This window comes from Cheilinus undulatus, linkage group 21, assembly GCF_018320785.1.
Source record: "Cheilinus undulatus linkage group 21, ASM1832078v1, whole genome shotgun sequence".
Taxonomy (NCBI): Eukaryota; Metazoa; Chordata; class Actinopteri; order Labriformes; family Labridae; genus Cheilinus; species Cheilinus undulatus.
The window spans coordinates 12,350,624-12,372,724 of NC_054885.1; the positions used below are offsets into that span (position 1 = coordinate 12,350,624).

At 41.0% G+C, this 22,101-nt stretch overlaps 1 protein-coding gene across 1 annotated transcript; it reads right to left on the minus strand.

Moving 5' to 3' along the window:
• Nucleotides 1-2,243: 2,243 nt before the first annotated feature.
• atf4b (activating transcription factor 4b) lies at nt 2,244-5,024 on the minus strand. Its single transcript, XM_041778406.1, has 3 exons — nt 4,859-5,024; nt 3,658-4,113; nt 2,244-3,565 (listed from the first exon to the last, which is right to left on the minus strand). The coding sequence occupies exons 2-3, from the start codon at nt 4,010-4,012 to the stop codon at nt 2,634-2,636; spliced, it is 1,287 nt and encodes a 428-aa protein (XP_041634340.1). The 5' UTR covers nt 4,013-4,113; nt 4,859-5,024; the 3' UTR covers nt 2,244-2,633.
• Between the last annotated feature and the right edge of the window lie 17,077 nt (nt 5,025-22,101).

Here is a 22,101-nt window from a genome sequence, read left to right on the forward strand (position 1 = left end):
ATTTCTGCAGTCACCTATTTTACATTGCATATTTTTTATTTAATCGACATTACCTTGCAGAAATCTGTTTTCACTTTGACATTAAAAACGTTTTTTTCTAACTTTTATTTGTCAAGAACGTTATATTTTATTTTTGTTATTATATTGATTATGATTGATTTATAAAATCAATAAAAGGGGTAAACAGTGAATACTTTTTACAAGCACTGTATTTACAGTTGCTATTGTCATGTGTGTGATGATTAAACAAAGAGCATTCGCTGTAATGTGAGGTGTATTGGGAAATGCTATTATACACTGTAACAGCAGTAATGACAAATCTTTTGTCCAATCAGATTACATCATCAAAACTGTTGCATGAAAGGCCATGAACACGATGAAATCAGAGGACTACCACCCAGACTTTGCAATAGGGACCATCGGAGGAGCACAGGATCAGCGGCTTAAGACAAAATATTCAAATCTTACAAACCAGTGTCTTAGATATTGAGATTTAGATCAGTGGTTCTCAGGTAGTGGGTTAGGATCCAGAAGTGGGTCGTGGAGCTGCTTTCAGCTGGTCACTAGTGTGTCCCTGGAAAAGAAAAAAAAATCTATAATGAATGGAAACCCTAAGTGAACATAAATTCACATTTTATTTTACCCATTTTGCGAGAGTGATCAGAAAATTTTGACCATTTTCTTTAGATTTTAACTTATCTTGTTTACTCAGGATAACAAAGTTTGTTTTCCTATGATAATGAGTTAATATCTCTGAGGAACAACAAAAATGTACATAATCATGGGGACAAAATGGGAGTATATTTTTTTAGTCTCTTTGATTAATCATACTTTTATTCCACCTTATGCGCATTTTTCATCATTAAATATATTGAAGGTGGTTGAAATCTTTGCAAACTTTGGTCGCAGTTTCTCATTGAGGATGTTGAGACACCAGTTGAAAACCACTGACTTAGATAAAGTTTGGTCACAGATGCTTGTCAGTTTAAGGCTTGTGGTCGTGATTGGTCAAAGCCCATTAATCGTGACAATATGAGGAGCGCATATTACGCACTAAAGGTCCTAAGTGTAACAAATATTTGAACAGTCCCAGAGGGTTAAGCTTTCAGGCTTGTACTAAACACAGATTGTAAGATTTTGGTTTAACTAAAGGAAACACACTGGCTTTTGACAGCTAAGACTGCTTTACTTCATTCAAAGTCAATAACACAACATTCACTCGCTGGCACAAGGCCTGATGTAGCCATTATGTTCCTAAATTAAAGGTTAACAGTCGTATGATGGTTGATTTTATCTTTGAAGTGTATTGAGAGATTTATGTGTATTAAGTTCAAGAAAGATCACTTTGATTGCATTATCACAAACTATCAGATAAAAAAAAATCTGGTTTGTACATCACAGTAACACAGTTATGCTCCTTAGTGCCTATCTGGTTTAGGGGAAGCACTTCCTGGAAGGACACCCCCTTCCAGGGTTGCCAGGTCTGAGTGACAAATTCAACATTAGTCATCAAAACCTCCACACCACATATATTGCTTGTGTGCATGCAGGTGTGCTGCATCTGTAGGTCTGTGTGGCACAGCAGATCCTTGGTTGTGTGCCTTGTTCTGTTTTCCCTGCTTCTCTGCTGATAGATTTAGTTGTATTTGAGGATAAATAAGTTGTTTATTCTGCTTTTGATATTAAATACACTTATACAAAACATCAGAAATGGGTCCACTCTACCCGCAGCAGTATGTAAAAAGTAGTTCAATTTCGCAGGAAAACCACAGACCTGGCAATCCTGCCCCCTTCATTTGAAGTTTGTTGTTGTGTAATGCAAGCTCATTTGTTCAGAAACGGTTACCAAAGGGAGGAAACTTTTGATGTCATGTACCAGTCTTCACTTGTATAATTTCTCCATAAAGGGCACATTTGATCATGACCTTTAGATGTCATTTTTGAAGCTCTGCTCCATCAGTAATCATACAGGGCCAACACAGCCCCTTTTAAACCCATTTCTCCAAGCCAAAATCTTCCATTTTTACAAAATCACACCACATGGCTGTGATTAGGGCTAAGTCTTTTTATAGAGGTTTATAATACATGATCCAGTTGTTAACCTTAGAAAAGTATTTATTGAAGCAGTGATTTATCGGTAATCACCCAATGACAGCAAATGCCCTTTAAAAGCCATTTCCCAAGTTGAAATCTTCCCAGTTTTACTAGATGCCCACAGGGAAATCACTCCACATGACAGTAACTAGGGTTAAGACTCTTTATTAAGAGATTCATAATACATGGTCCGGTTACACTGTAATCCATGAGTTATTAAGAGTTTAAGGACAGTGTACTGGCAACTTACAGAGGTCCAAAGATAGGAAAAATTTACAAACATCAATAAACTGCACACAAGCTTATATACTGAATAGAAAATACTTTGATAACTACTCTAAAGATAATAAAAGTAAAATATTTAATACCTGGTGTGGATATCTATACAGGATACATCAGGTTAAAGACATGCTGTGTGGACAAAACACACATTTTTACTGATACTCATTTGCATGAAGGAATTAAAATCTGCTGAGCTCACTCTCTAAATGGTCACTTTCTTTAGCATACACATTATCTGTCCTTCGTCAATCTGACCACTAGGGGTCAGCACTAAGACCTTTTTGGACCCTGGCCATGCGGACCTCATCCATCAGCTCCTTCAGGTACTCTATCTCCCTGGCCATGGACTCTGCCTTCTCCTTCAGCTCCATGTTCTTTCTCTCCAGCTGGGTGTGCTCTTGGAGGAGCGACTCCTGTTCAGCTCTCTTCTTCTGCCTGTAACGAGTGGCTGCCGTCTTATTCTGCTCCATCTTCTTAAGTTTCTTGGCCTTTGGTGCCTTCAAAGTTACCCTTTCGTCTCCGCTTGCACCCTTTATTCTGACGCCAGTGGCACTGGAAGAAGGTGGACAGGCTTTGTATGAGGGCTCTGGGTAGGGTCTGCTTTTGGAGGATCTGGTTGGAGTGGAGGTTGTGGTGGCTACAGTGGTGAGGGCGACCTCCTCCTTGGGGGCGAGCACAAGGACGATGCGGGTTGGGGAAAGGGAGAGTACGATCCTCTGGACCTGAGGGACGACAGGGGTTACTACTGGCTTCATCTCGCTCTCAGAGACGTCCACTTCACTGCCCAGGTCCAGGGTGTAGGTGGGTGAGGAGGGGGAAGGGTCTGGGGAAGCAGGCTCAGATTTGATTTCCAGCTCCTCTTGTGGTTCGGGGACAATCAGGACAGAGGAGGGAACATCTTGGTCGTCAATGCAGGATTCAGGCTCATCCATATGGACGGGGGACTGCTCTGGACTGAGAGTAGGAGGAGAAGGTAGGGGAGGCAGACTTGGAGGGGGAACAGGAAGTAGCTCAAGAGTGGCAACTGGGAGGCTTTCAAGCTCCATGGAGCACTCCAGGGAGGATAAGAAGTCATCTGGAGAGCTGGGGGACTCTTCATGAGGGCTGCAGGAGCCAATCAGAGAGTCCAGGTCAAACTCGCTCAAATCCATCCTCTGGGCCATCCAGTCCAGATTACCCAATAGATCCTCTGTGGAGAAAAATAATTCAATAATGAGCTCCCATGTTTTTATGCAAAAGCACAACTGTAACATTTCCCTACTGGTCTTTTTCATATTTTACCTTTGTCGTCATCTGAGCTCGACCGTCTCAGCTGACTGGGGTCATCCAACCAGGGGAGGGAGAGCAGGTCCGGCTCAGCCCCAGCTTTGTCTGCTGGGAGGAGGACAGCTGACGGTGAGGGTGGAGGAGAGTAGAAGGGAGGAGGAGAGGAGGAAGAAGACAGCGATGAGGAGGCCACAGGTGACACAGGTGCTGTGTCCCCCTCCAGTGAGGTGCGTCCTCCTTTCTGTTGTTCTTCTTGGTCAGGGTGAAATGAAAGGAGATCCATGGGGTCAGCCATGGGAGAGGAAGGTCCCCAGAGAAGGGCCTCCATGTCTTCCAGGCCAAACTGTGAGTTTATCATCGTCATGGTCATAGTGGCTGTTGTTGGTCACAAATGGAGAGCGTGACAGTAGGCAGGTCTCGAACTCTTTAATGCTGTCAAAAGCAGCAGTGGTGAGGGTTTCCACGTGGGACCTGAAGTTGGGGGAAAAAATATTAAGAACATGTTAAGATCAGTCTTATACAATAATAACAATTAGAATCATATATTAGGAGTGTTTATGTTTTTATTTCTTGACACTACTTTTGCTTTGCACACAAACATGATGAAGTGTTGGGCGGGGAAGCAACAATTCAGTTGTTTTTAGCACAACACTGCCCCCATGTCTGCAGTGCACCTGCTGCACATCCAGTGCCTCCACCCAGTTTCCAGTCTTATGACTCTGACGTCACCCTCTTCCTCTATAAACAGCCACACTTTGTTCTGCATACGCCTACATGAAGCCGCCATTTTGACAAGGAGTAAACGAACCATTTTCTGACTGCCACGTTGGCACTCCCGTTTAATACTCATAGCTATTGAAAAAAAGCCTATTCTTAAAACTGGATTTACTAAATGTATCTATTTACCCCCTGAAAAATATAAGTATATTACATTTCCTGCCAACATCTAGTGTTGCATCATCTCATTATCTAATCCCTTATTTTCACGACATCCTAAAAACGCCATAATTCTTCGTAGTCCGATATCCCTGAGTAACTGGTATCGATATATTCGACGAAAACACAAAATGCCATCGTAATTGTTAAGGTTATGGTCATTTTAATGAAGATTCAGTTAGATTTCGTATCGATGTTACGTCTGGCCGACCGAGCGCGTGACCACTGTAGGCCGCACCGAATCTGTCATCGATTAAATGTATAAAAAAAATATACTTACGACATTTTTGCTGAATTGAGTGTGACTCAGTGCACTTGCTGGATGCACTGTTTGGTTGGCTGCTAGGTCGCTGCACACTTTTACACTGCCATTTCGGCCAAAAGAGCGATGTTCAACGATGCTGTCAGTTCTGGCGTTGGTCCTCGGAAGGGAAAATGGTGCGTGCTGAGGCGCGCTGCTGATATAAAGGTAAAGCAAGGAGGCGGGATATCCTTCCGCGGTGCGTGGCGTATTACTCCGCCGTGTTTTGTTTTCCGCATTCCATCCAAAGTTCACTGCTTTTCTGAAAAAGAAATCGCTGCTACGAAACTTAATAACGAAATAATCTTAAATTACAAGAAGTATTTCATTTAATTCTGTTGCTTTAAATCACAATTCAGTCGGTTGTGAAACAGTAATTCTTAACTTTCCATAAAGCCTGGTGCTGGTGGGCAAATTGAAGGTAGAGCGTTTGTTTGGAGAAAAATTACGTTTCTCCCTTTTATTTGGGATGAATAAGACCTGCTGAGTTTAATCTCAGCCAGGTCTTCAAACTGGATTTAGTTGTGACCAAAAATGATGTCCAAAAATTTCCTTAAGTCCATGTTTCTGCAGAAAATCCAACACTACTGTTTTTCTGTCTAAAATAAAAGGCATAAAAGGCTTTAAAAATTGTTTTTTCCAAAAGTTCATAATTATTTTGATGTTTTCCTTTCCAAAAATCCACAAAGAAATCCCAAAAATGTAAAAAGAAATTACTTAACATTCCTGTGAAAATTCTTTAACATATTTTAAAATATCTGATAAAATGTTACCCCTTTTTTCCCAAATATTCCTAAGGGGGGTCTCTAGCCTCAGCCTTAGAGATGGGACGAGAAGCTTGGACATCCAGAGAAAGCTCAAAGTAGAACCACTGCTCCTTTGCCTCAAAAGGTGCCACTTGCGGTGGTTCGGGTATCAGGTCCAGGGTGTAGGCAGGTGAGGAGGGGGAAAGGTCTGGGGAAGCAGGCTCAGATTTTATTTCCAGCTCCTTTTGTGGTTCGGGGACAACCAGGACAGATGATGGAACATCTTGGTCATCGATGCAGGATTCAGGCTTGTCCACATGGATGGGAGGCGACCAGGAGGTATGCTGATGTGGAGGTCTTCCAGGCGCGAACAACTGCAAGGAGACCCCGGGTCCCTCACTGGAGGGATTACAAGAGCCACTGGTGTGCCCCCAGGAAAGTGTGCTGTGGGAAATTTTATGATCTTATTATAACTATAGAACAACTAAAGATATGGTAACGCTTTTGCACGGATATAAATGTGATGTACCTTGAGATTTTGGCTTGATCTCAGGTGTGCCTTGGGGTAAAAACATTTGAAATCACTGGAACACCAGTTCCCATCTGGCCTGGGGACACCTTGGAGTCCCCCAGGAGGAGCTGGAAAGTGTTGCTGGGGAGAGTGATATTTGGGAGGACTCGCTTAGCCTGCTGCCAGTGCAACCCTGCTCTGGATAGTAGAGGAAGATAGATGGATGGATAGATGGATGGATGAATGGATGGATGGATGGATATTCCCCAAACCTTTTTCCCAAAGCCTAAATATTATAATAAAATAAAAGATCCCTACAAATTCCATGTAAACTCCTGAAAATTTAAAACAAATCCCCCCGAATTTTCAAAGCAACCTCCCAAAAATGTGCAAATATATTCAAAAAAATTCCACAAAAGGAAAATTCCTCAAAACAGGCCCCCAAGTTCTCAAAAAATTCAGAATAAAATTCCCAAAGGGCTGAAAAAGTAAATTGTCCAATGAAACTCACCAAAGTATATAAAATTTTCTCCCAAATTCCTGTGAAACTATTTGAAAATTTCTAGCAAATGACTTAAACTTCAATGGACATTGGACAGAAAGCTTCTCACAGAAGCCTAAAATAAACTGGACAAAGGGGCATTTGATATTTGATTATATTCCTTTCTCAGGTAAACACATAAAGACAAAAATTAACACAGAAATGTTTTAGTTTTTAAACTACAATGTTTATTAAAATATATATGATATTTAAGATATTCATTTGTTAAACAGACACATTATAGCTTTCTAAAAACTCTCACTCACACATAGACAGGCTAACAAACACAAGAACTTCTTTAACGGCCCAAATGTTTAATAAAATATATGAGGTAAATAAGGATTTTAATAGCTAAGTGCACGTTAGACTAAGGGCACATATTAGACTATGAAGAAACACATTCCATCATGCAGACACAAAACACAGATATTTCCTAATGTTTATAAAAATATATGTGATAAATAGGCGTTTAATTGCTGATTGCACATTTCATGGCATTCTGAAACACTGTCCTCTCTTTCTCACTCAGTCCCACACAAATGAAGATCCCCTTGATTCAGCTGAACATCTCCCACATACGGTTCAGATGATCTAGCTCACTCTGCAGATTTTTAGCAAGTAGACAAACCCTTCCAGAAAACCGGCTCCTGTTTGACTTCTTTAGCTTTTGGTCATCCTTTTCTGTGAAATACTGATCGATTTCCTTGGCGAACGCCTGAAGTAGTCTCTCAGACGACATCCCACCGATGTGAGATGCAGCCTTGCCGTCATTTATGCGATACACCGACCGTGACAGATGTGCCACCTTGATTGCATCAAGCGGGGCTCCTGCCCTCTGCAACCTGGCAATGTCGTGCCTCCGCAGCTCGTTCATACCAGACAGGATAAAATCCAGACAGTGTTCAATGTCAGCAACATCTGACTTATAATCGTAAACTAGCTTCTCCATCGTCATCCTGTTCACAACCTTCTTGTTAGCCTTAGCGGTGTGTGCGCTGATGCCACCAGCAGACGCCACCATACCAGCACCGACAGCTGTAGCGATAAGCGAGGCACCGAAGGTCGCAGGTGCCAAGGCGATCCCCAAAACTGCAGTCACTCCTCCAACGGCACCAGTGGTGCCTCCTGCAATACCCATAGTTTTGCTCATCTTGTGCATCTTGTCCAGGCTCTCACAGATGGCTTGGAACTCTGCGATGATGTCCCGCAGAGTTTCGTTGCGTTTCATCATGAGGAGGTTGTAGAGACGAAGGGCCTTTTTTACATTCATGGCTCTCTGGTTAAATGACCTGCACAGGGACAGTGACAGAAGGAAGGCTTTTAAGTTCTACAAATACTTCCACATTTTACTGGAAACAGAGGGCACCACATTAGGTTTGCTTTTTCACAACAGTGCTTGTGTAATTACCTGATTTCCTCCTCTATAGTGAGGCCATACGGAGATGGAGCCATGGAGTCAGATTCTGTTAGAGTAGAAGCACAGAAATAAACAAGACATCCAGCATGTTTACATGCACACTTAAAGCAAGCTATAGTTACAGCTCAATCAGGCCATTTATTTAGTCGATCATCCTAATTAGTAGGCAAGGACTTCAGAACCCCACAACACAGAGCAGATGTAACATCACAATTTCAGGACAATGTTCTTCAGTGTAAAGTTGCACCCCTTTGAATGTCCCACCATCTACAGACAATAATATCATCAAGTGATTTAGAGAATCTGGAGAAATCTATGCGCACAAGGGACAAGGCTGAAGGTGAATATTGGGTGCTTGCTTCTTTGGGCTCTCAGATGGCACAGCATTAAAAACAGGCATGATTCTGTAATTGAAATCATTGCATGGGATCAGGAACACAGTTTACCATGCCATCCACAAATGTAAGTTTAAGATGTATCATGGAAAGAAAAAGTCAAATGTGAACATAATCTTTAAACACCGCTGTCTTCTCCTGGCCAAAGCTCATATAAAATGGACTAAGGTGAAATGGAAAACTGTTCTGTGGTCAGATGAATCAAAATGTAAAATTCCTTTTGGAAACTAAAGCTCACACATCTGGAAAGGCACTATCAATGCTGAAAAGTACATAGAGGTTTTAGAGCAAAATATGCTCCCATCCAGACACCGTCTTTTTCAGTGAAGGCTTTGCATAGTCCAGCAAGACAATGCTGAAACACATCAATCACGACAGTATGGCTTCACAGTAGAAGAGTTTGGGTGCTGAACTGACCTGCTTGCATTCCAGACCTTTCACCAATAGAAAACATTTGGTGCATCGTGAAATAAATCTTGCAAAGAAGACCCAGGACTGTTGAGCAACTAGGATCTTACATCAGACTAGAACGGGACAACATCCTTCTCCCAAAACATCAACTATCAGTCTCCTTACTTCCCAGATGTTTACAGACTGTTGTTAAAAGAAGAAAGAATGCTTCACAAGATAAAACACGGCCCTGTCCCTACTTTTTTGAGATGTGTTGCTGCTATCAAATTCATAATGAGCTGATTGTCATAAACTGGTAAAATGTCTGAGCCTCAACATCTATAATAGTGTTCATGTTCTATTGTGAATTAAGTACGGGTTTATGAGATTTGCAAATCATGGCATTCCATTTTAATTTACACTTTACACATTGTACCAACTTTTTTGGAATTGGGGTTGTACTTTTTGACAAGAGTCTGTCAGACTGAGCTACAGTAGCTGATGATATGCTCCATTCAGTTCATTCACTACTGGGCCTTTCCCAGTTGACCTTTTACGTCAACTAACAAACAATCGACCAAGAAGTTAGCAAACAATTTTTTTTGATAGTCAAATGGTGAAGAGATGGTTAACTTTACAGCACTGTACATGTCGTACATATTCTATGCCAGTTTTTCCCAACTGGTTGGGTCACGGGACCTACCATCAACTCCTCAAAGAGAATTGCAAACCCAAGTTTTTTAAGGTTTTTTTTTTTTTTTTTTTGGTCAGTCAGATGTGTTTAATAAAAAAAAAAAAAAAATTGGGATTGGGTCCAAGACAGTACAAATGGTGTAACAAAACAATGTAACAGGACAAAACATGCATGTTTTATAGAGTCTCATGGACAATTTGGTGCACTTTTTTTCACACATCAATGACCCACTGAAAAAGGCTTTGCGACCCACTTTTGGGTCCCGACCCACCAGTTGAGAACCACTGTTCTATGCCTTACTTTTGGTACAAATGAGAGGTTTGCCATCCCTCATGCTTACATCCAAAGGCAGACAGCAAAGCTCTAACTGTTCAACCTCCTAGACAAAGCCCGGTGCAGGAACTGTGGACTATGCATTAAACACCTAGGCCTGACTGGGACTGACTGGAGCAGAACCATGCAAGAACGGACTGATCTCAAGCTGCATTACTTATACGTGTTAGTCTGACTTGTATGACACCTACACTCCTGCAACATTTTGAGTATTTCAATAAATAATATGGAAATATATAATCTTATCATTGAAAGTCTCTTTTGTTTTCAGTATTCATTTTAGTCTCTTTCATAATCAAAACACCTGACAGGAGCTTAAAGTCCTGACTTATTGATTTAAAGACTATTACAAAGATTCCAAAGAATTCCACATAAATATAAGTTAAACTAAAATGGAAAAAACAGTATTTTACTTACTGATCACTCTTTTAAGCCATCTCAACAATCCAATGATATCCTGTGGGAAACAAGTTTTATCTTATCAGACAGTTTCAAACCAAAAATATTAGAAAACCAATTCAAACTTATACAAATTTGAAAAGTAGTAAATCTAAGTGGATGTGGCATTAAAGGAGGCGAGAAAATGACCTGCGTAGAACAAGAAAAGCTTTACCTCTGACTCATCTGCAGACTGTGGGTAGGAGTTGTAGAAGCTACTCGGAAAGTGTTGCGAAGAACCTAAAGAGCCAAGCGTTGACCTCCCTCTGGTCTGATTGTGATAAACAGATTTGTTAAGATTACATTGCAATAAAAATGGGGCTGTGTATTGATTAATGTGTATGTGTGGGTGTGCATATGTCTCACCATACTATTTCCATCATCTGGTAGAACGTGTAGGTAGGGCCGGTACTCTATCTCGCTATAAATGGTCTCTGGCGGCGTCTCTGTCGGTGGAGGCGGCGGGGTAAATGAAGGTGGTGGTGGCCTGATCTGTAATAGACCAAGATAGCCTTAATATAGGTTTCTTTCTTTTTTTGCATGATGGTTAAGATGCTTCATCATGTATTTTCACAAAAAATGGGGGCTAACAGGAACCAACTACTTTTAGAGCCAGCCTCAAGTGGCCAAGTAAGGTACTGCAGTTTTTGTCACTCCTGAATAGACTTCATGCCTCACCGCCGGGGCTTGCCGCTTCATATTGGCACCTTTTGTTACTGCTTTGTCACCCACCCAGGAATGTTTTAGCTCTTGTGGTTAGTTGTTTGCCCTGTACAGAGGTTCTCATACCTGTTCAGGTGAGGAGTCATCCTCTGAGGAAGGGCGGGGGAGGGACGCCTGCCCAAGACGAGGTGGGACTACAGGTCTATCTGTGGCCTAAAAGTCAAAGAGGTTTATGTTGTGGTTGTATAACAGGATCAAACACCACAAAAACATTAAAAGTGTTCCAGCTGTCATTTATCTGGAGAGAGAATGCTGACTGGTTAGTTGGATTGGATAGAACAACCTCTGATCAATCAGAATTTGCAGATTACCGTTGCATCAGAAGTCTCACTTTGGTTCACTTCTTCAGAGACAGCTGGTGAGACTGGCGCTGATTGCAAAGAGCCGTTGGAGCAATGTCGTAGTTCCTGATAAACATCAGAGTTGCTCTATCCAAGAAAACAACAAGACAGAAGAATATTTTAAAACGGACATAACAAAACTTTTAAGTTCACCAGAAAGGATCATGGTCATGAAATTATTTGTACTACTTTGTCTTCTGTGGCTGCCAGAATGACTCAGATCAAAATTTCCTGACAGGAGCTTTAAAAAAAATCTAGGGCCTACAGGAAATTTGAATCATATATGACCATCCTTATAACAACTAAATATAAGCCATGATAAAGACTTCAGTAAAGGCAGTAGAAGTTCTGACCTGCACTTACCTCAGATTTAAGTTTGAGTGTAGAAAGTCTGTCGTAGTAGATAGCAGGAGGAGGAGGGCGTTCAGGCCGTGGTCGAGGTAATGATTGAGTTCTCACAGGCCCTTCAGCGGGATCCTGGTGTAGAAATAAAGAGGAAAGTAAGCACATGTTTCTGTGTTTAATGTGAAAGTGAAAACAGATTCCCCTTTGAAGTGGCTGACCTAATTCAACAGAGGTCCAGCCAGTTGGTGCTAGTATTCTTACAGTTAGTGAAATGAGGATCACCTGAGTGCAGTGAATGTGTCTCAAGTTGTTGTAGTGTAAGGACACCTGTGTCTGGAAGGTCCAGCCACTGGTTAATCAGTATTCCTGGCTGCCATTATACCGTGAAGACAAAAGAACACTACAGGCAACTCAGAGAGAAGGTTATTGAAAAGTATAAGTCAGTGGATGGATACAAAAAAATCAGAAGGCACTGAACCTCCCCCAGAGTTCAGTTAAATCCATTATCATGAAATGGAAGGAATATGGCACATTTGTAAATCTGCCTAGATCAGGCCGTCCCCCACTAACTGAGTTAACGTGCAAGGAGACTAGTGCGAGAGGCCACCAAGTAACCTAGGACTACTCTGAAGGAGTTACAAGCTTCAGCAGCTGAGATGGGAGAGACTCAGTCTCAACTAGAGTTCAGAAAAGGCATGTGGCAGACTCAATGGTCAAGTGGAGGAAAGTTCTTTGGTCAAATGAGATCAAAATGATGCTTTTTTTGCCATCAGACAAGATGCTATTATTGGTGGATACCGCTGTTATATATTTATATATATATATATATATATATATATATATATATATATACGCTGTTGCAACTGTGAAGCACAGTGGTGGCAGCATCATGTTGTGGGGATGCTTCTCAGCAGCCAGCCCTGGAAGGCATGTAAAGGTGGAGGGTACTTGTATCAAGTGTAGAATTATTCTTTATCTTGTGTTTACACCATCAAATTCAAAATGAACAAGTATTTTTCATGAAATGGTAAAATGTCTCAGTTTCAACATCTCGTATGTTGTTTATGTGTGTATTGTAAATAAAATATGGATTTATGAGATTGGCAAATCTTTGCATTCTATTTTCATTTACATTTTACACATCGTCCCAATTTTTTTGGAACTGAGGTTTCACAGCTGCCTTTCATTTTAAATATATAAATAAATAAATAAAACCAGTTAAAACACAAAGGTGGTAACAGATCTCGTTGAAGCATACAGCAGTAGAGAGAATTATTTTTTCTCCTTTTTCGGGGGCTGTTTCATGAGTTTCTGATGTCGTGGAACACTTTTTGGATAATTGATATTTTCTTACGCCCAAACTTGTTTGATTATTCAAGTATATCTTAAAAAATTAATATACTGCCCGACACATAGCTAGTGGGATTACAAACTCCACATTGCAAAAACAGATGGTAGTGACGTTCATTTTAGGTTTTGAACACAGTGGAAATCATTGCAGGATGACATTCCTTAAAAAAAAAGAAAACTTTTTTCTTTCTGGGAACCCCCACTACTACTGTGATTCGTGATTGATTCTACAGTAAATTACCTCTACAGTTATCTCAGGTTTTTCATTGAGTTCAATTTTCCTCTCGCCGACTCTGTGTATTGGTACACTTGAGGCCCGAAGTATGCTGTTCGGTGGAGGTGGAGGAGGACGAACAGGACGAGGCTTCTTATAGTCTGAGGGATATTCACTGAGCGGGGGACTCTGAAGACACACAGATAGAAAACTATTACAAAACAGGCTTATCTTAATGTGGCATCATGCTCTTGCATTTAACCCGGTAATAACATCACCAAGACTTAAATATGCTTTACTCACATCTCCGTTTGTTGTAATGCTGGTTGAGTCCACAGACTCATTGGTGTTGTTAGTGTCATCACTCTGCTCCTTCAGTTGTTTTTTAGTCCTGGGACGAGGTACGGGCTTGACTTTGACCTCAGACTGGCTTTCTTCTGTCACAGCAGGCTGATGAAAATCATCAACAACAAGCGTATCAACATTTCTGATCATGCACTGAAACTGTAGCTGTTACCTAACCAGCATAAACAAGATTTTAATAACCAATAAAGTGCAAGTCTGGGTTTGTAATTCTATCCAGAAGATTCTCTGTTCTCTTTTGAGCCTAAACGAGGCAATAGCATGCTAACCATCAGTTTTAGGTAACTCATGCATTCAGATCAACAACATTTATCTGCAACACATCCATTTGTACCTTTGATACATCAGGGTCTTCATAAGTCACCTGTGGGTCTTCAGGAAAGGAGGTGAGTGTAGACTTAATCTGGGAGTTCTTCCTGGGAGGTTTGAGTGGCTATGAGAATGAACAGCAACAGAAATTAACTTGTAAGAGATACAAGGAAAGACAGCTATATCAGGAGGTCGTACTTTATAAGATGCTTCAAACGTATGTGTTTGTGTTCCACTTTAACAGTAAAGGTGATCAAAGACACCTTCTGATTGTTACATATCTACCAGGGAAGCTTTGAAGATCTAGTTTACGCAACTGTTTTGTTGTGGTCCATTAATAACCTCATCCCAGAGAAATATTTGATTGAAAGCACTGATAAGAACAAGTTAAAAAGTGTTGCCTAACAAATGCTGTACAATCTGCCAGGCACGAGAAAGTCAGTATTTTTACTCAGGATGATACATACATAGTCGGATTGATACAATGATTGGTTGATAAATTATCCAATCAAATTGACTAAAGTCTAAACATTGATCTACACCATCAACTTCAAGGTATACTTTTTTTTTAAATCCCCCCTGCACGCTTGTTGACAGTTTCCACACACCAGCAGCATCCTCAACAAGCCAGCAAAAGAAGAGCTTATTAAGGAAATCCACTCCTCTCTCAGCTGTGTAGACATATTTCAGCTAGAGACTACACTAGGGTGGGCCTCCAGCCTTAATTTGGTAACTTCATTGTATTTTTATGAGATTGTTCACAGATAAAAACCCCTCTTATTGTTTTAGCTGAAGTAGCACAAGTGGTGTCTGATAAAGACTCTACAGATAAACAGAGAGGGAAAATCAGCTGCTGGTTGTTCCTTTGATACACAGACTGAAGCCTGATGTCTCACATTAAATTAATAATGAAAATTTGAGCTGTCTGAACTAGATGTGGTTCAAGCATGACAGCTGCTCTCTTTATACCCACACCCTTTTGCTCTTAGCGTCTATTGAAATACAACTGTGCTCTAAGGTCTGTTTTATGCCAGACACATCCACAGAATTGTGAGTGTCCATGCATCAAGCATGATGTAAAACCTTCAGACATGCCACTTCACATGGGTTCCATGACACATTTTTTCTAGCAGTGCACATCTCGCCCCAGATTTCAAAACATGCTACAGATGTGAATTCTGAAGACACTGCCCCCTAGATTTTGGGAGGATACCAGTTTGTATTGAGGAGGAAGCCGGCACTAGGCATAAATGCAACAGACGTTTTGGTGTCAGTTTGTGTCCATGTGGCTGTCTACTTGGTAAGCATAACTGAGCTTAAGTCCTCCATTTACCGAAATCAAGATTGCAATATATCAAAGATAATGTAACTTCATCATTGTGCCACATATTTAACCTCATCTTAATCTCATAATGTACAACAAATCCACAGATGAACTATCTGCCACATTAATAGCCCCTATGTAAAGTATGAAGGACTGATGTCAAGCAGAAAATCGTCTGATATCAATTGTAGACTCCTTTCTCTATTCAAAATTGTACCGTTGCAGATTTTATGATCATGGAAAATATTGTATCCTTGTCCAAAATATCAATATTGTTTCACATCATGATGAAAAAAGTGATTTACACCCCTAATATTTACATGCAGATTTGTTAAAAAGTCATATTCGAAAGCAACAGAAGTGTTTTGATTATATTCATGCACCCCATGTGCAAAGGCTGACGTCTTTGAGTTTATTGGCCCGTATTCAAATGCACTTGGAAGATGGACTATCAGCCTGAATGGGCAGCGTGTGCACTATCGTGCAGTGCACAGTGGGGCACGATGGCCAGCCATGTCCCAAACACCTACGCCTAACTGGTCGGAGGAATGTCTGACATGTTTGGTATTTTGGGTGGATGACTGCACACACTCACAAGTGAGCCACAGTGAGATTCCCTTAAATTCAGGTCATCTTTTTCCTTTGTAAATTGTCAGACAGCATCTTAGATCTGCAGGTGTCCCTGTTTGATGTGCATTCCCCTCCTATCATAAAAGATATGAATGAGCACAATTTATCCGTGAATCTCCAACAGACAATAACAATGTGTCATAAGAGCCTTTTCCCCTTGTTTTCATTGTTGCACCTCAGAATAAAAGGATGATCAATCAGATGCATTGCCACAGGTGTATAAAATCAAACACTTAGCAATGTAGTCTCCATTCGTAAACATTTGTGATACAAAATGGGTCATTCTGAAGAGCTCAGTGACTTCATGCATGGTACTGTGATGATGCCACCTTTGCAATAATAAAGTTCATGAAATTTCATCCCTGCTGGATATTCCACAGTCCACTGTATGGGATATTATTAGAAAGTGGAAGCGTTTAGGAACAGCAACTCAGCCATGGAGTGAAGGACCACATAAAATCAAAGGACGGGGTCAAGGACTGCACCAACACGCTGAAGAGTTCCAAAATTAATGGCATTAATATAAACACAAAACTGTGCAACGGGAGCTTTGTGGAATGGGTTTCCATGGCTGAGCAGATGCGTGCAAACCTCCCATCACCAAATCCAATGCCAAGCGTCAGATGGAGTGGTGTGACGCACACTGACACTCAACTGTGGGTCAGTGGAAATGTGCTCTGTGGAGTGATGAATCATGCTTTTCTGTTTGGTAGTCAGATGGGGGACTCTGGGTTTGGCAAATGCTGGGAAGACATTGCCTGACTGACCAACAATCTTAATTCTACAGCATACCAAGACATTTGGACAATGCTTTGCTTCCAACTTTGCAGCTGTTTGGGGAGTCCCTTTTCTATTCCAACATGACTGTGGTCCAGTGCACAAAGGAAAGATGATAAAGACATGGTTTGATGAGTTCAGAGTGGAAGAACTTGGCCCTCAACCCCATCGAGCACCTTTGGGATGAATTGAAACGAAGATTGCAAGCCAGGCCTTCTTGTTCAACATCAGCGCCTGACCTCATAAATGCTCTACAGAATACATGGGCCCAAATTCTAACAAAAACCCCCCAAAATCTCCCATCCAATTAGTAGCAGGGCTGCTATAGCTGCAAAAGGGGGACCAACTCCATTTTACAGTGAATTTTTTGGATGCAATGTCATGACAGTCCCTCCTAGCGTAACGTTCAGGTGGCTATATACTTTTGTCCATATAGTGTATTTGAGTTTTGCATTTGATCTGACTTCAACTCCATCTGGGAGACTTCTCAAAGGAAACTTTGTTGACATTTGCCAGTCTATGACTTCACTCGTGAGCACAAAAATTGTGAGTGTTGGTCGTTTTTCTTAGACAATTCAGTCACACAGTGTGAGCTGAAATTCTACCATTACTGATATAGCAGCATACTGTGAAATCCTACGATGTATGCCCCTCTTAAGTCCAATGAATTAGATGGCAGTATTTCAGTATACAAGGGCTTGGGCTGGGAGCTGGAGGGTCGCCAGTCCAAGTCCTAGTGGACCGATTAGCTGGCAAATAGAGGACTGGAGAAGTTGACTCTTAATACTACAGGAGTGCTCTTGCACATGTCCCAAATGCACAGGTGCGCTTTTTATGGACAGCAGCCCTCACTCTGACATCTCTCCTTTAGTGCCAAGAATTCTGTTTGCATGTATCTCAGCATGTTCTACAACAAGAGCAGGAATTCCCTCTTGAGTCATAAGGAGTATCTTCCTCTTCTTCGTCTTCTTAAACAAACCCCTCTGGCAAACTACCAAGACAATAACATCTAGCTATCCGTGAGGCAGAAGGGTTCGTTTGCTCATGCACCATCAATAGTAAATAAGCAATGGGTGCAGACTGCATGGCGCCAATAACTTGGCTTAACTCAGTTGTCTCCGACTCCTCCCGTTCGTCCAATGCGGTCACTTCTGGTCCAAGAAAACCAACATTGCACTCATGGTCAACGCTCAAATCAGAAATCAACAAACTGTCACATTGTCTGCATTATAAATACAATCTATGAACCTCACGGTACAAAAGTAAATAGTTGCTTGAGCAGTGGGATTAAAGTCAAATACCACTATGGCTACTGTATATTCACATGGTGTGTCACTGGTTTGTTGTGTAACAGTTTTTGTGTTGAATTCCCATACGGTCTCATAAATGCTTACTAGTCAATTTCTTTTTCTTTTGAACTGGTTGTGATTAAATCATGCAAGTATTTTCAACCATTCTGCACGTTCATGTGTTAATCACACATGAGGAACTACTCGCACATGATTCTGAGTCTCTGGTGGAAATTATTAAGAGGAATATGATGCTAAAGATAAAACTAGTTCCTTCCAATGAAATTGTACCCTTAAGTGTTATTTTCAAACCTCTAAAATCAGAAATGGATTTGCAGGTAGAGCTGATTCTTACCGTCATGTTTCAGTTAAAAAGTTAGTCCTTTAATTGCTGATCCAGTTGAGGAAATTGCACATTTCTTCCATTTGTTTAAGGTCTGAAGTCTTGTCGGACAGCAGATGCCATGGCAGCCTCTTTCTCTTTTACTGTCATCTAGTCCAACAAGGCCGGGAGCTGGATTTCCCTGCAGTTTCACAACAGAGAAAAAATGCGCGGGTGTATCCTCTTTCTGGGAAGGTAGAACAAGGTAGAAAACAGTGAACAATGTCACTCAGACATCTTCAAACTCAAACTTGCAAGATAGGAGACTCACCCATGTCAAACCTGAACTAAATGTCCTCAAACCAATTCTGAAAGTTTAATGGTTTACCTGATTTTGACCAGCCTTGCCTGTAGTCAGCAATGCAGCTCTGATAGATAATGTTAATGGAGGGTGTGTGTTAGAGAGAATTTTATGTATGAGTGTCAGTCTTTTTGTCGAGGTGTTTGTGTTTTCATACACAACTCGTCCAACAGGCCAAGTGAGTGAGTGTTTTGTAATGTGTTCAGGAACTGCTTTCACACTTAGTCACTGGTCCAAGGCAATGTGATTTAGGAGTGTGATTTTGCATTTGACTCTCTTTTTTAATTATTCATAATTGTGTGCTATTACTAATTGCATGGAAATGTAACCATGACATACTTATTCTAACCACTGAAGAATATTTTGAATATTTTGCCAGCATCGTTCTATTCAACAACACCAAAAGCAGCCCAAAACTCACTAATTAGCATGTTTCAACACATTATATACAGGGTTATGGAAAGAATTGACCTGTCTGCTTGTTTGCACACTTTGCCAAAAGTTTATGGGTCTTTCACAAGCCAAAAAAGGAGTTGCACATCAAATTAGAGAAGATTGGCTTTGATAGTCATTCTCGCCAGAACTCTTTGTACTTCAGAAGTGAGCCACACCATGTTTTGGTTTTTGTGGGAGGGACCTTATTGTTTCCAAGTCTAGCTTAGTCCTGCTAGTTTCTCACCTGACACTTCAGATGGACTGTTCCATACAGCCTTTGCTGTATAACTATACAGACAAAAGCATTCAGCCACCTGGCCATTACATTAACAGGAACTGAAATAGTGTTATTGAAATACACTTAATATCAAGCGTAATAGTGGGCAGTAGTTTTTCTGCACTTTTGTTTTTATGCCATTGTATCATTTTGCTTTGGCATATTTACCCCTGACACATTAATGCATTGGACTTGGTGATGTGAGGCTTACATGCAGCTGCTTGGTCATGGAAACCCATTCCATGAAGCTCTCGCTGCACAGTCCTTGTGCTTACAATAATACCAGTAAGATTGGAACTCTTCAGCTATGGAATCAGGCCACAACATTTATGCACCATGCATCTTAGCAGTCACTGACACTGGTCCATGATTTTATGTAGTGTTTTGCTTCATGGCTGAGCTGCTGTTGTTCCTAAATGCTTCCACTTTCTATAAATACAGTTGCAAGAAAAAGTATGTGAACCCTATGGGATTTCTTGGATTTCTGCATAAATTGGTCATCAAATGTGTTCTGATCTTCATCTAAGTCACAACAATAGACAAACACAGTCTGCTTAAACTAATACTGCACAAAAAATTATATGTTTTAATGTTTTTATTAAACAAAACATGTAAACATTCACAGTGCAGGGTGGAAAAAGTATGTGAATTTGGATTTAGTAACTGGTTGACCTTCCTTTGGCAGCAATAACTTCAACCAAATGTTTCCTGTAGTTGCAGATCAGACCTGCACCATGGCCAGGAGGAATTTTGGACCATTCCTCTTTACAAAACAGTTTCAGTTCAGCAATATTCTTGGGATGTCTGGTGTGAATCGCTCTCTTGAGGTCATGCCACAGCATTTCAATGGGATTGAGGTCAGGACTCTGACTGGGCCACTCCAGAAGGTGTATTTTCTTCTGTTGAAGCCATTCTGTTGTTGATTTACTTCTATGCTTTGGGTCGTTGTCCTGTTGTATCACCCATCCTCTGTTGAGCTTCAGTTGGTGGACAGATGGTCGTAAGTTTTCCTGCAAAATGTCTTGTTAAACTTGGGAATTCATTTTTCCGTCAATGACAGCAATCCGGCCAGGCCCTGAGGCAGCAAAGCAGCCCCAAACCATGATGGCCCCTCCACCATATTTCACAGTTGGGATGAGGTTTTGATGTTGGTGTGCTGTGCCTTTTTTTCTCCACACATAGCGTTGTGTGTTTCTTCCAAACAACTCAATTTTGGTTTCATCTTTCCACAGAATATTTTGCCAGTAGTGCTGTGGAACATCCAGGTGCTCTTTTGCAAACTTCAAATGTGCAGCAATGGTTTTTTTTGGACAGCAGTAGCATCCTCCGTGGTGTCCTCCCATGAACTCCATTCTTGTTTAATGTTTTACTAATTGCAGATTTGTCAACACAAATGTTGGCATGTGCCAGAGATTTCTGTAAGTCTTTAGCTGACACTCTAGAGTTCTTCTTCACCTCATTGAGCATTCTGCGCTGTGTTCTTGCAGTCATCTTTACAAGATGACCACGCCTAGGGAGAGTAGCAACAGAGCTGAACTTTCTCCATTTGTAGACAGTCTGTCTTACCGTGGAAACATGAACATCAAGGCTTTTAGAGATACTTTTGTAACCCTTTCCAACTTCATGCAAGTCAACAATTCTTCATCATAGGTCTTTGAGAGCTCTTTTGTGCCAGGCATGGTTCACATCAGGCAATGCTTCTTAAGAACAGCAAACTAAAAAACTGTTGTGTGTTTTTTATAGGGCAGGGCAGCTTTAACCAACACATCCAATCTCACCACATTGATTGGACTCCAGGTTGGCTGACTCCTGGCTCCAATTAGCTCTTGGAGAAGTCATTAGCCTAGGGGTTCACATACTTTTTCCACCCGGCACTGTGAATGTTTACATGTTTTGCTCAATAAAAACATGAAAACATATCATATTTTGTGCGGTATTAGTTTAAGCAGACTGTGTTTGTCTATTGTTGTGACTTGAATGAAGATCAGAACACATTTGATGACCAATTTATGCAGAAATCCGAGAAATCCCATAGGGTTCACATACTTTTTCCTTGCAACTGTATCTCTGTCACAAGTCACTGAGCTCTTCAGAACAACCAATGTGTCACAGATGTTGAGGAAAATGATCAAGGTTTCTTCCATTTGTTTAAGGTCTGAAGTCTCATGGGACAGCAGATGCCATGGCAGCCTCTTTCTCTTTTACTATCATAGTCAAACAAGGCCAGGAGCTGGATTTCCCTGCAGTGTCACAACAGAGAAAAATGCCCCAGACTATGATTTTATGTGGCTTTTTGCTTCATGGCAAAGCTGCTGTTATTCCTAAATGCTTCCACTTTCTATAAATATCTCTGTCACAAGTGCATAGCTAGGTGCTTGATTTTATACACCTGTGTGCTTATTGAAACACCTGAATTCAATAATAAACAGGTCTGTCCACATACTTTTGTACATATAGTCATGTTAATCACTATTATTTTTAAGATGATTTAAAACCAGAACTGTGTTCCTATACGACTATGCATTTAATTTATAATAACTAGCAATCACATTAGCATGAGGGAAGCATTAAGGCTATTGCTACAACCTAGGTTTGTTAGCAAGTCTTCCTCTAAGATGCTCTAATTCAGGGCTGTCCAATTTGGGGCCCGCAGGCCAACTTTGGCCCACGAGTGATTATTTTTGGCCCGCTGCCCAT